The 12,219-nt window shown below is 45.7% G+C and overlaps 1 protein-coding gene across 1 annotated transcript in view; it reads right to left on the bottom strand.

Moving 5' to 3' along the window:
* nyap2a (neuronal tyrosine-phosphorylated phosphoinositide-3-kinase adaptor 2a) overlaps positions 1-12,219 on the bottom strand; it is a 387,416-nt gene that overhangs the window by 21,757 nt on the left and 353,440 nt on the right. The window contains exons 5-6 of the mRNA XM_060833977.1: positions 11,311-11,532; positions 3,858-3,973 (exon numbers count right to left, since the gene is read on the bottom strand). Coding sequence (XP_060689960.1) covers positions 3,858-3,973; positions 11,311-11,532 — 338 coding nt within the window. The remainder of the gene's footprint in view (positions 1-3,857; positions 3,974-11,310; positions 11,533-12,219) is intronic.

Raw genomic sequence — 12,219 nt, 5'->3', positions numbered from 1 at the left:
TTCCAACATTTGACACGGTCATCATTAGATTCCAGATATTTATTGAATTCAAATTCTCCCATCTGCCGCGGTAGGATTGGAACCTGGACATTACCTAGGTCTTTGGGTTAACAGTCCAGTGTTAATACCACTTGGTCATTGTCTCAACAGGTAGGGGTCTGGGGTCTGGGCTCTGGTGTCTGGCTAAACCCTGAAGGACTCAGAAGTCAGTGAGAAGGAAGTTCCAGGAACAAACGGCAGTGGGAATGTCAGGCAGGGAGACATTCTCCAAGTTTATTGGAGACATGAGTTGAATGAGCCCAGGTTATGTAATAAGTGAGCCAAGATAGCATTTTGGTTTAAATATCTCAGGAGAGGCAGCATCCAGGGAAACTGCAGAGTGGAGAAATGGGCAACTCTTCACTGTGGGGTCAGTGTCTGGAAAGTTATTGGTGAGATAAAAGAATTGAATCCTTTTTCTGATGTTTATAGTGGGATCACTTCAATTAACCTATGTATTCTACTTTGTTTTTTTGTTCCTGTTGTGTTACAAGCATTGTTAAAAGTACATTAGCAGCCTCTTGTGAACAAAGTTCAGGGACTGACCTTCACAAGAACCAAAAAGAAAACTGAAACTTATGATCTCTCTGGCCAGGTCTCACTCTGGGATCCGACTTGTCCAGTTGTCCCATCAGTTAGGGATGTGACACCAGACAGGGACAGTCAGGAAGTAGATCGGTTTTTAACAACAATCAGATCAGCTGGTGATTCCTGTTTTGAACTTCCTTTCTCCAGGTGCTGTGGTGGAATTTGATTTCAGACATTCCAATCTGAGTTTCTGCAACACTATTCCAGTAACATTGCCAACATGTTCCCAACTTTCCCCAAGCTAATTACCCATTTGGCAGCTTCACCAATGGCACTGCTCAGATGGTGCTGAGTTCAGTGTCAGTACAGATCGTTCTGCTATAACGTGTGGTTCGTCAGCACAAACTGACTAGCATGAGATTGATGAATTGTGGACATTATTTGGACAATGTGAACTTTCGGCTGAAGGTGTATAGTGATTTTCTATTCGTGATTTTCTCCAGTGTGATTTTCTTGTAGCAGTGTCGGTTAACGTGATTCCTGTAGCGTGAGGCTGCAGCTGATCACAGCTCTCACACACCATCACAGAACAGGCTGTATAGCAACTGTTGTTCCAAATATGCCTCAGAAGTTCTGTTTGTGTTTGAAAAGTTGTCTTTAGGCTATGTGGACACAAGGATACAAACTTAACAATCAGCTAATTTGAGGTTAATTTCAAAAATGTGAAGTTATCACAAGAGTGGTGAGAAAATGTTGCTGCCACTTGGATTAGTTGGAACTGCTACATGTTAGGAATGGCTGCTGCATACAGGAGGGATATTAGAAGAGGGAGCAATATTGTGTGACGTTCATGTGAGTTATAAACTTCAGCATAGACCATTTGGCCAGAAGAGCTGGTCTCCGTGATACCAATTTCTCTGTAATCCATTTTAAAGAAAATATCTTAATCACTTGCTTGTTGTAAAATGGAAATAATGATGAGCAAGTACTTAAAAAATATCAGAGTCATTGAGGTGTACAGCACAGAAACAGACCCTTTGGTCCAACTTGTCCATAGCGACCAGATATCCGAAATTAATCTAGTCCTATAGGAGGGAGCTGCAAGGCCAGGCAGCATCTCAGGAATAGAGAATTCGACGTTTCGAGCATAAGCCCTTCATCAGGAATGACAGATGAAGGGCTTATGCTCGAAACGTCGAATTCTCTATTCCTGAGATGCTGCCTGGCCTGCTGTGCTTTGACCAGCAACACATTTGCAGCTGTGATCTCCAGCATCTGCAGACCTCATTTTTTACTATAGGAGGGAGACCAGTTATTAATGAACTGGATTTTGTGAATGTGTTCAATTCTAAGAGCCAATGAGGGCACTCTAGCATATATAACCCGAACACTGTTCTATTGGACAGATGGTCTGTTAACTCCTTGGTAAATGAATAGTTGCTTAACTTATTGAATAGCCCCTCTCCTCCTTGTTCTCTCTCCTAAATGATCCAGGAGGCTGCTATAATGCAAGTGCTGTGGATGCTGGAAATCTGAAATAAAAGCAGAAAGTGCTGGAGAAACTCAGCAGGTCTGGCAGTATCTGTTGAGAGAGAAACAGAGTTAACATTTTGAATCCAGGAGGTCTCTTGTTTTGGACTTTTATTTCAGCAGGTGGTTATATGTCAGTCTATTGTGATACTGGGATCTATTTTCTGATTTTACTCTTTCGATTATACAACATGAATATTATGGAAAAGAAATATCCCTGAAGAGAAACTTGAAAAGGCTGAAAAACAATTGCAAGTTCCCAAGGATACCCCAAATTATCAAACAATAGAGGTACACTTGGTTGACACATTGCTTTTAGAGTTGAACCACCCTCTAAAGGGCTATATTCTTTAACATATGAAAGAGTTTAACTCTTTGTGTGGATTGCTGTAAAAATATAAAGTCTGATTACTTACCACTCCTGGAAATCTCTGTCAGGGGGCATTCACATTTTGACAAATATTATCAACAAAAAAACCATCACAGTTGTTTTTGAATTCAACACATTCAGACCAACTACACCATGAGGGTTGTCTCCACACCTCAGAAGATTTTGTTCCAAATTCCAACTGACCATTTTGTACCAAATTCCTTTCAGTTACATAACATTAGCCCCTTCGGTGAAGTGACGTTCTCGTTATAACAGACTCATGAATGAGAACTGGACTCTGCTCAGTGATGGGTTTATATGGATTCAATAGTTTCCAACGAGCACGAGTGGGCTCTGGTGAGGCCACCAAGAAACAGAAAACTCTCAACCCAAGTAGGTTTACATGTCAAACAACCTCAGCAACCCTCTGGAACATTGCACAGTAAAATACACAGTTAACATGTCAAGTGAGATTCCCCGATATTCCCCAATGTTTGTCCCATCACATCGCACAGTTGCCTTTGGGAAACAGCTTTAGCAATTAGACAAATTCAATTTGATTGAATGGAATTACTAGATTTCCTGAGACTTTTACCAGTGTTTTTGGGGGAGGGGAGGCTGGCTCTGAAAATCTGTTTTTCTCTCACAGATTAGTAGTCATGATTACAGGATAAGCATGGGGATACTGCTCATGGTTACTGTCCCCTCACAAGTTTGCCCATTCTTACCAGCCTCCAAGCCTCTTCCTCAGAAAAGCCTTGTTTTCCATATCTGGAATTTTGACAGACAGCCCATCATAACAAATTAATTGCAAACATTTTCAATGCTCCCAACGCCTTTTGTGAAATGTTCTTGGTACTTTTAATAAAGATAATGTACACAAAATGTGATATGATCACAAAAGAACAGACAAACATCAAAACGACTAAGAAACAACAATAAAGAAGATTGACTACACTAAAAGATGTACAAGTTAGCAACAAAACACCACAACACTGCAAGTCTCCATGACGACAGAGTGAAGAAATAAATGTACAGCAGCAAAGACAGAACGGAGACTTCCTTTTATCAGATTTGTTCATTTCTAGACACACAAATCTGTTAAAACACACAAAACAATGAGCTCAGAAAAGTCTCTATATCTATGTATGTAGAGTACATCTCATTCACAGTCGGATAATACTGGACAAAAAGGATTTGTCTCCTTTCAGAAAAGAAAGACTGAAAGATGAGCCACAAACAGAGATCATCCTGCCTTTTGGAAACCTGCTACAGCCAATGACTGACACAGAGAGAGATGGCAACAAGCTGGTAACAAAATGGAGGACAGACATGTGACAACTTTGTTTTGTTTTTGGCATGTTGAACCGTGAGTTCACTCTGGACTGGCTAGCGATGGTACCTGGCTCTGTTGGGTCTCACTGGACTGCCTGAGAGGAGCAGTGGTTGGAGGAGGCACACCTGAGGTGGAAGCAGATCGGCCCAGCTTACAGCTCACCTTGGTCTCTGTGGAAGGAAAGCTGAGTTAGTGATAGGAAGAGAACCTTCATGATGATGGGAACCACAACCACAGCAGGATGTAGGACCATGTTTACATTGATATTGTGGCTTTGGAATAAATCTCAAGTAACATTTTAATTTATTGGCCAACACACTCTCCATAGCCTGCATTCGATGAGATGTGAATGCTCCATATGTTTCTATGACCCTATTCTTTCTCCTATATTAATGATGGATTAACCAGCTTCAAAACATTCCACTAACATAACAATCTGAGGAATATCATTCCTGATGTACTCAGCATTCATTTGTTAACATCATCAAAAGATATTCCGAAATTTATGTCCACTTCTCAGATAATTAATGAACCATTGATTTAATTAAAACTGTAACTTAAATCAAGCACATCATCCAAGATCAAAACATTAGGCTGAATAATTTCTACTCCCAAATGTTATACATTTTGATACTGTAAGTAGTGCAAGGTTTTCATGAAGTGCTTTCTAAAACTCTTTCTATCTTATTAATAGCATCTGCGTTAACCTGACCCACATCCACAGTACCAGCTGGCCTTCAATCACTGACCCTGAAATTAAGGCTAAAACTGCTCTTTTTTACCAGGACTGACTACTCTCACTTGGTTATATATTCCTCAAAAAGAGAATTCTCGCAAAAATATATGAATGAAGTTCTCAAGAGAAATCCTTCTAATTCTGGTCTTTATTAAAATGTCTCTTAGGGATGTAATGTCTGCATACAGTGTGGGAAAATGGCTGGTGCAGATTGGGACCTAATTTTCCATTGATTTGAAAATAACCCTTTTTTACATCCACAGAAAAGCCAATCAAACAGAAACTCAGGCTTAGAAAACTCAGTTGCTGACTCGATGATGCACTGCAGTTCACCAGTTTGATGTCACGAAACGATATGCTCAGAGCAATGAGCAAGAAACATTTTTCAGAAGCATTAGGGGAGGGGTCAGTGCTGGAGTATATACAGATATTGTGGGGGGGAGGGGGGAAATGCAAGGATGACCAGGCAACAGAGAGCCAGGAGAAAGCGAGGACTGCAGGTGCTGGAGATCAGAGTCGAGAGTGTGTTGCTGGAAAAGCACAGCAGGTCAGGCAGCATCCGAGGAGCAGGAGAGTCGAGGTTTTGGGCAAAAGCCCTTCATCAGGAAGGGCTTCCTCATCCCTTCCTGGGCTAATGGTAGGCTACTTGGTAGTGTGGATGAGCAGAGGGATCTTGGTGTCCATGTAAACAGATCTCTGAAAGTTGCCACCCAGGTGAATAGTGCTGTGAGGAAGGCATATGGTGTACTGGGCTTTATTGGCAGAGGAATTGAGTTCCGGAGTCCTGAGGTCATGTTGCAGTTGTACAAGACTCTGGTGCGGCCTCATCTGGAGTATTGTGTGCACTTTTGGTCGCCATACTATAGGAAGGATGTGGAGGCATTGGAACGAGTGCAGAGGAGGTTTACCAGGATGTTGCCTGGTATGGTAGGAAAATCGTATGAGGAAAGACTGAGGCACTTGGGGCTGTTCTCATTGGAGAAAAGAAGGTTGAGGGGAGATTTGATAGAGGTGTACAAGATGATTAGGGGTTTAGATAGGGTAGACACTGAGAACCTTTTACCGCTAATGGAGTCAGCTGTTACAAGGGGACACAGCTTTAAATTAAGGGGTGGAAGGTATAGGACAGATGTTAGGGGTAGATTCTTTACACAGCAGGTTGTGAGTTCATGGAATGCCCTGCCAGTAGCAGTGGTGAACTCTCCCTCTTTATGGTCATTTAAGCGGGCATTGGATAGGCATTTGGAAGTTATTGGGCTAGTGTAGGTTAGGTAGGATTCGGTCGGCGCAACATTGAGGGCCGAAGGGCCTGTACTGCGCTGTATTTTTCTATGTTCTATGTTCTATGACTTATGCCTGAAACGTGGATTCTCCTGCTTCTCGGATGCTGCCCGACTTGCTGTGTTTTTCCAGCAACACACTCTCAGAAGACAGAGAGCCAGAATATGTTTTTATGGGACAGGGACAAAACAACACTGTAATTACATTTGCAATCTTCTACACAGTTAGGATGGTAACTCCAGGAAGAAGAGAGTCAAAATGATCTTTTCAGTCAAGGTGATCTGGAGAGATAGGTGGTTAGTTCAAGGCAGATACACCAGATTACCTCATGTACAAATTATTTCTCTCTCATGCTTCCTGAGAACTACCTATCAAAGTGACAGCCTGCACATCCCTGGGCACTACGGGACACATTAACATGGCCCATCCACCCTCACCTGCACATCCCTGGGCACTACGGGACACATTAACATGGTCCATCCACCCTAACCTGCACATCCCTGGGCACTATGGGTAATTTAGCATAGCCAATCCACCCTAACCTGCACATCCCTGGGCACTATGGGTAATTTAGTACAGCCAATCCACCCTAACCTGCACATCCCTGGGCACTATGGGTAATTTAGCACAGCCAATCCACCCTAACCTGCACATCCCTGGGCACTATGGGTAATTTAGTACAGCCAATCCACCCTAACCTGCACATCCCTCGGCACTATGGGTAATTTAGCACAGCCAATCCACTCTAACCTGCACATCCCTGGGCACTATGGGTAATTTAGCACAGCCAATCCACCCTAAACTGCACATCCCTGGGCACTATGGGTAATTTAGCACGGCCAATCCCCCCTAACCTGCACATTCCTGGGCACTATGGGTAATTTAGCATAGCTAATCCACCCTAACCTGCACATCCCTGGGCACTATGGGTAATTTAGCACGGCCAATCCCCCCTAACCTGCACATTCCTGGGCACTATGGGTAATTTAGCATAGCCAATCCACCCTAACCTGCATATGCCTGGGTACTATGGGTAATTTAGCACAGCTAATCCCCCCTAACCTGCACATCCCCGGGCGCTATGGGTAATTTAGCACAGCCAATCCACCCTAACCTGCGCATCCCTGGGTACTATGGGTAATTTAGCACAGCCAATCCACCCTAACCTGCACATCCCTGGGCACTATGGGTAATCTAGCACAGCCAATCGGCCCTAGCCTGCACATCCCTGGGTACTATGGGTAATTTCCCATGGCCAATCCACCCTAACCTGCACATCCCTGGGTACTATGGGTAATTTAGCATAGCCAATCCACCCTAACCTGCACATCCCTGGGCACTATGGGTAATTTTGCATGGCCAATCCACCCTAACCTGCACATCCCTGGGTACTATGGGTAATTTAGCACAGCCAATCCACCCTAACCTGCACATCCCTGGGTACTATGGGTAATTTAGCACAGCCAATCCACCCTAACCTGCACATCCCTGGGCACTATGGGTAATTTTGCATGGCCAATCCACCCTAACCTGCACATCCCTGGGTACTATGGGTAATTTAGCACAGCCAATCCACCCTAACCTGCACATCCCTGGGTACTATGGGTAATTTAGCACAGCCAATCCACCCTAACCTGCACATCCCTGGGCACTATGGGTAATTTAGCACAGCCAATCGGCCCTAGCCTGCACATCTTTGGACTGTGGGAACAAACCAAAACGGACACAGACAGAATGTGCAAACTCTGCAAAAACAATAACCCAAGGGTAGAATCGAACCTGGGTCCTGGTTCTGTGAGGCAGCAGTGTGCCTCCCTCCCTCGTGCCGGCATGATGGGCCAAATGGCCTCCCTCTGAATTGTAACAATTCTGTGATTCTGTAATAAAGCCCTGATGTGAAATGTAACTTGATCTAACTTATGTAAATTCATCTTCTGTTTATTAATCAACTTGCTGCTTTACACCAGCAGGAGGTTTGTTCATGGAGCACCTTCTGAACTCTCACAGGCCAAGGCACGAAACACAAGAGCTTTCTGTCGGATGCACTTTCTGTTATTTCAATCTTACGCTGGCACACACTGTGTTAAAGGACAAGGATTCATTGATAATATTAATCTCAGATGTTGAACCCAAGAAAATAACTGGAATAAATTCCTCGATAATATGAGATCATTCCTGAACACGATTTTCTAGGATATTTTACTGACAGTCCATTTGGACTCTGGATCACTTTTATAGCTGCAAACTTTGTACATATTAGATTTTTTTAATACAAGGCACATGCAAACTGTAAAGAAAGGTACATAGTCAGTGAAGTCAGTGTGTGTGTCAGTGTGCGTTTCTGTGTGTGTGTCAGTGTGCGTATCTGTGTGTGTGTCAGTGTGTGCGTCAGTGCATATGTCAGTGTGCGTATCTCTGTGTGTGTGTCAGTGTGTATCTGTGTGTGTCAGTGTGCATATCTGCGTGTGTGTCAGCACGTGTCAGTGCGTATCTGTGTGTGTGTCAGTGTGCATACCTGTGTGTGTGTGTCAGTGTGCGTATCTCTGTGTGTGTGTGCGTCAGTGCGTGTGTCAGTGTGTATATCTGTGTGTCAGTGTGCATATCTCCGTGTGAGTGTCAGCACGTGTGTCAGTGTGCGCATCTATGTGTGTGTCAGTGAGTGTGTCAGTGTGCGTATCTGTGTGTGTGTCAGTGCATGTGTCAGTGTGCGTATCTATCTGTGTGTGTGTGTCAGTGCGTGTGTCAGTGTGCATATCTGTGTGTGTGTGTGTCAGTGCGTGTATCAGTGTGCGTTTCTGTGTGTGTCAGTGTTCATATCTCTGTGTGCGTGTCAATGCGTGTGTCAGTGTGCGAATCTGTGTGTGTGTGTCAGCGCATGTGTCAGTGTGCATATCTCTGTGTGTGTGTCAGTGCGTGTGTCAGTGTGCGTATCTGTGTGTTGTGTCAGTGTGTGTGTCAGTGTGCATATCTGTGTGTGTGTGTCAGTGCGTGTGTCAGTGTGCGTATCTGTGTGTGTCAGTGTTCATATCTGTGTGTGTGTCTCAGTGCATGTCAGTGTGCGTATCTGTGTGTGTGTCAGTGCGTGTGTCAGTGTGCGTATCTGTGTGTGTGTGTCAGTGTGCATATCTGTGTGTCAGTGTGCGTATCTGTGTGTGTCAGTGTTCATATCTGTGTGTGTGTGTGTCAGTGCGTGTGTCAGTGTGCGTATCTGTGTGTGTGTCAGTGCGTGTGTCAGTGTGCATATCTGTGTGTGTCAGTGTTCATATCTGTGTGTGTATCTGTGTGCATATCTGTGTGCGTGTGTGTATCTGTGTGCATATCTGTGTGCGTGTGTGTGTCTGTGTGTGTGTCAGTGTTCATATCTGTGTGTGTGTGTCAGTGTGCGTATCTGTGTGTGTGTCAGTGCGTGTGCCAGTGTGCGTATCTGTGTGTGTGTCAGTGTGCATATCTGTGTGCGTGTGCGTGTCAGTGTACGTATCTGTGTGTGTGTGTGTGTGTCAGTGAGTGTGTCAGTGTGCGTATCTTTGTGTGTGTCAGTGCGTGTGTCAGTGTGCGTATGTGTGTATGTCAGTGTTCATATCTGTGTGTGTGTCTCAGTGCGTGTCAGTGTCCGTATCTGTGTGTGTGTGTCAGTGCGTGTATCTATGTGTGTGTCAGTGTGCGAATCTGTGTGTGTGTGTGTCAGTGCGCATATCTGTGTGTGTGTGGCAGTGCGTGTCAGTGTGCGTATCTGTGTGTGTGTCAGTGCGTGTGTCAGTGTGCGAATCTGTGTGTGTGTGTGTCAGCGCGTGTATCAGTGTGCATATCTGTGTGTGTGCCAGTGTGTGTCTCTGTGTGCGTATCTGTGTGTGCGTGTGTCAGTGTGCATATCTGTCTCTGTCAGTGTGCATATCTGTGTGTGTGTGTCAGTGCGTGTGTCAGTGTGCGTATCTGTGTGTGTCAGTGTTCATATCTGTGTGTGTGTGTCAATGCGTGTGTCAGTGTGCGTATCTCTGTGTGTGTGTCAGTTGTGTCTGTGTGTGCGTGTCAGTGCGTGTGTACCATTGCGTGTGTCAATGTGCGTGCCTGCGTGTGTGTCAGCACGTGCCAGTGTGCGTATCTGTGTGTGTGTCAGTGTGTGTGTCAGTGTACGTATCTGTTTGTGTCAGTATGCGTATCTGTGTGTGTGTGTCTGTGTGTGTGTGTCAGTGCGTGTGTCAGTGTGCATATCTCTGTGTGTGTGTCAGTGTGTGTCTGTGTGTGTCACTGTATGTTTCAGTGTGCGTATCTGTGTGTGTGTCACTGCGTTTGTCAATGTGCGTATCTGTGTGTGTGTATTTGTGTGTGTGTGTCATTGCGTGTGTCTGTGTATGTATTTGTGTGTGTGTGTCGCTACATATGGCAGTGTCGATGGAGGGTTGTGACAGTCCCTTATCTGACTGGGTGGTCTCTGAGCTGCTGTCTGTGTCTGTGTGCGTGTGTCAGTGTGTGTGTCAGTGTGTGTGTGTGTGTCAGTGTGCGTGTGTCAGTGTGCGTGTTTCAGTGTCTGTGTCAGTGTGTGTGTCAGTGTGTGTGTGTGTGTCAGTGTGCGTGTGTCAGTGTCTGTGTCAGTGTGTGTGTCAGTGTGTGTGTTAGTGTGTGTGTGTCAGTGTCTGTGTCAGTGCATATGTCAGTGTGTGTGTCAGTGTGTGTATCAGTGTGTGTGTGTCAGTGTCTGTGTCCATGCATGTGTCAGTGTGTGTCAGTGTGTGTCTGTCTGTGTGTGTCAGTGTATGTGTCAGTGTGTGTGTGTGTGTGTGTCAGTGTGGGTGGGGGTTTATGACAGTCCCTTACCTGACTGGGTGCTCTCTGAGCTGCTGTCTGTGTCAGTGTGTGTGTCAGTGTCTGTGTCAGTGTGTGTGTGTGTGTGTGTCAGTGTGTGTGTGTGTGTGTCAGTGTGCGTGTGTCAGTGTGTGTCAGTGTGGGTGGGGGGTTGGGACAGTCCCTTACCTGACTGGGTGCTCTCTGAGCTGCTGTGTGTGTGTGTGTGTGTGTGTGTGTGTGTGTTTGTGTGTGTGTGTCAGTGTCAGTGTGGGTGTGTGTGTGCGTGTGTGTCAGTGTGGGTGGGGTTGGGACAGTCCCTTACCTGACTGGGTGCTCTCTGAGCTGCTGTGTGTGTGTGTGTGTGTGTGTGTGTTTGTGTGTGTGTGTCAGTGTCAGTGTGGGTGTGTGTGTGCGTGTGTGTCAGTGTGGGTGGGGTTGGGACAGTCCCTTACCTGACTGGGTGCTCTCTGAGCTGCTGTGTGTGTGTGTGTGTGTGTGATTGTGTGTGTGTGTCAGTGTCAGTGTGGGTGTGTGTGTGCGTGTGTGTCAGTGTGGGTGGGGTTGGGACAGTCCCTTACCTGACTGGGTGCTCTCTGAGCTGCTGTGTGTGTGTGTGTGTGTGTGTGTTTGTGTGTGTGTGTCAGTGTCAGTGTGTGTGTGTGTGTGTGCGTGTGTGTCAGTGTGGGTGGGGTTGGGACAGTCCCTTACCTGACTGGGTGTTCTCTGAGCTGCTGTGTCCTGCCATCTGAGTCGGACTGACGGAGGACCTCCCGAATCGACTTGACCCTGGTGCTGCTGTCCTCGGGCTCCCATCCCATTCCTGAGATTTGATTGGTTCTCCTGAAGCACCATGAGCCCCTTTCTCTTTGCTGTCAGACTTTGACACCAGCTCATTGCTAAAGCCTCGGCCCTTCAGCTCCTCCCCTGGTTCTGTAAGAAAGAGAAATGACTGAGTTGTCAGAGCCCCACAGGCTGAGCCAATGCCCATGTTAGTGGTTAACAGCTGAAGTAACTTTGCCAGTAGCATGTGTGAGTCACGATAACCTTCAGTGCTAAGCTCTTGAATAGCCATCTTTACGTAAATCAAGTCGAAATGGTCACATTGTCCCCAGTGGTGTGTAGTTTGGGATCTACCTTCACCAGCACTCATTTTCATCGAATCACAGAATCCCTACAGTGTGGAAACAGGCCCTTCGGCCCAACAAGTCCACACTGACCCTCCGAAGAGTAACCCACCCAGACCCATTCCACTACTCTATTACCACCTCTAACTAATACACCTAACCTACACATCCCTGAACACTACGGGCAATTTCCCATGACCAATTCACCCTAACCTGCACATCTTTGGACTGTGGGAGGAAACCGGAGCACCCGGAGGAAACCCACGCAGACACGGGGAGAATGTGCAAACTCCACACAGTCAGTCGCCCGAGGGTGGGATCGATCCAGCCAAGAAAATTGTGGCCAGGCTGCAAATATATAAAGGTCTTTCTGTGGGGGAGGAGAATCTGATTGAAATAAGATTTTACTTCTGTTTTGACATGTGAACATGTTTCAGTATCTACTTGTTACAACAGGAATTAATACAACCAAACCTTCAAGCCCTGTTTTAAA

This window comes from Hemiscyllium ocellatum, chromosome 13, assembly GCF_020745735.1.
Source record: "Hemiscyllium ocellatum isolate sHemOce1 chromosome 13, sHemOce1.pat.X.cur, whole genome shotgun sequence".
Taxonomy (NCBI): Eukaryota; Metazoa; Chordata; class Chondrichthyes; order Orectolobiformes; family Hemiscylliidae; genus Hemiscyllium; species Hemiscyllium ocellatum.
Note: the sequence above shows the minus strand (reverse complement) of the source record. Positions and strands in the feature narration are given on the sequence as shown.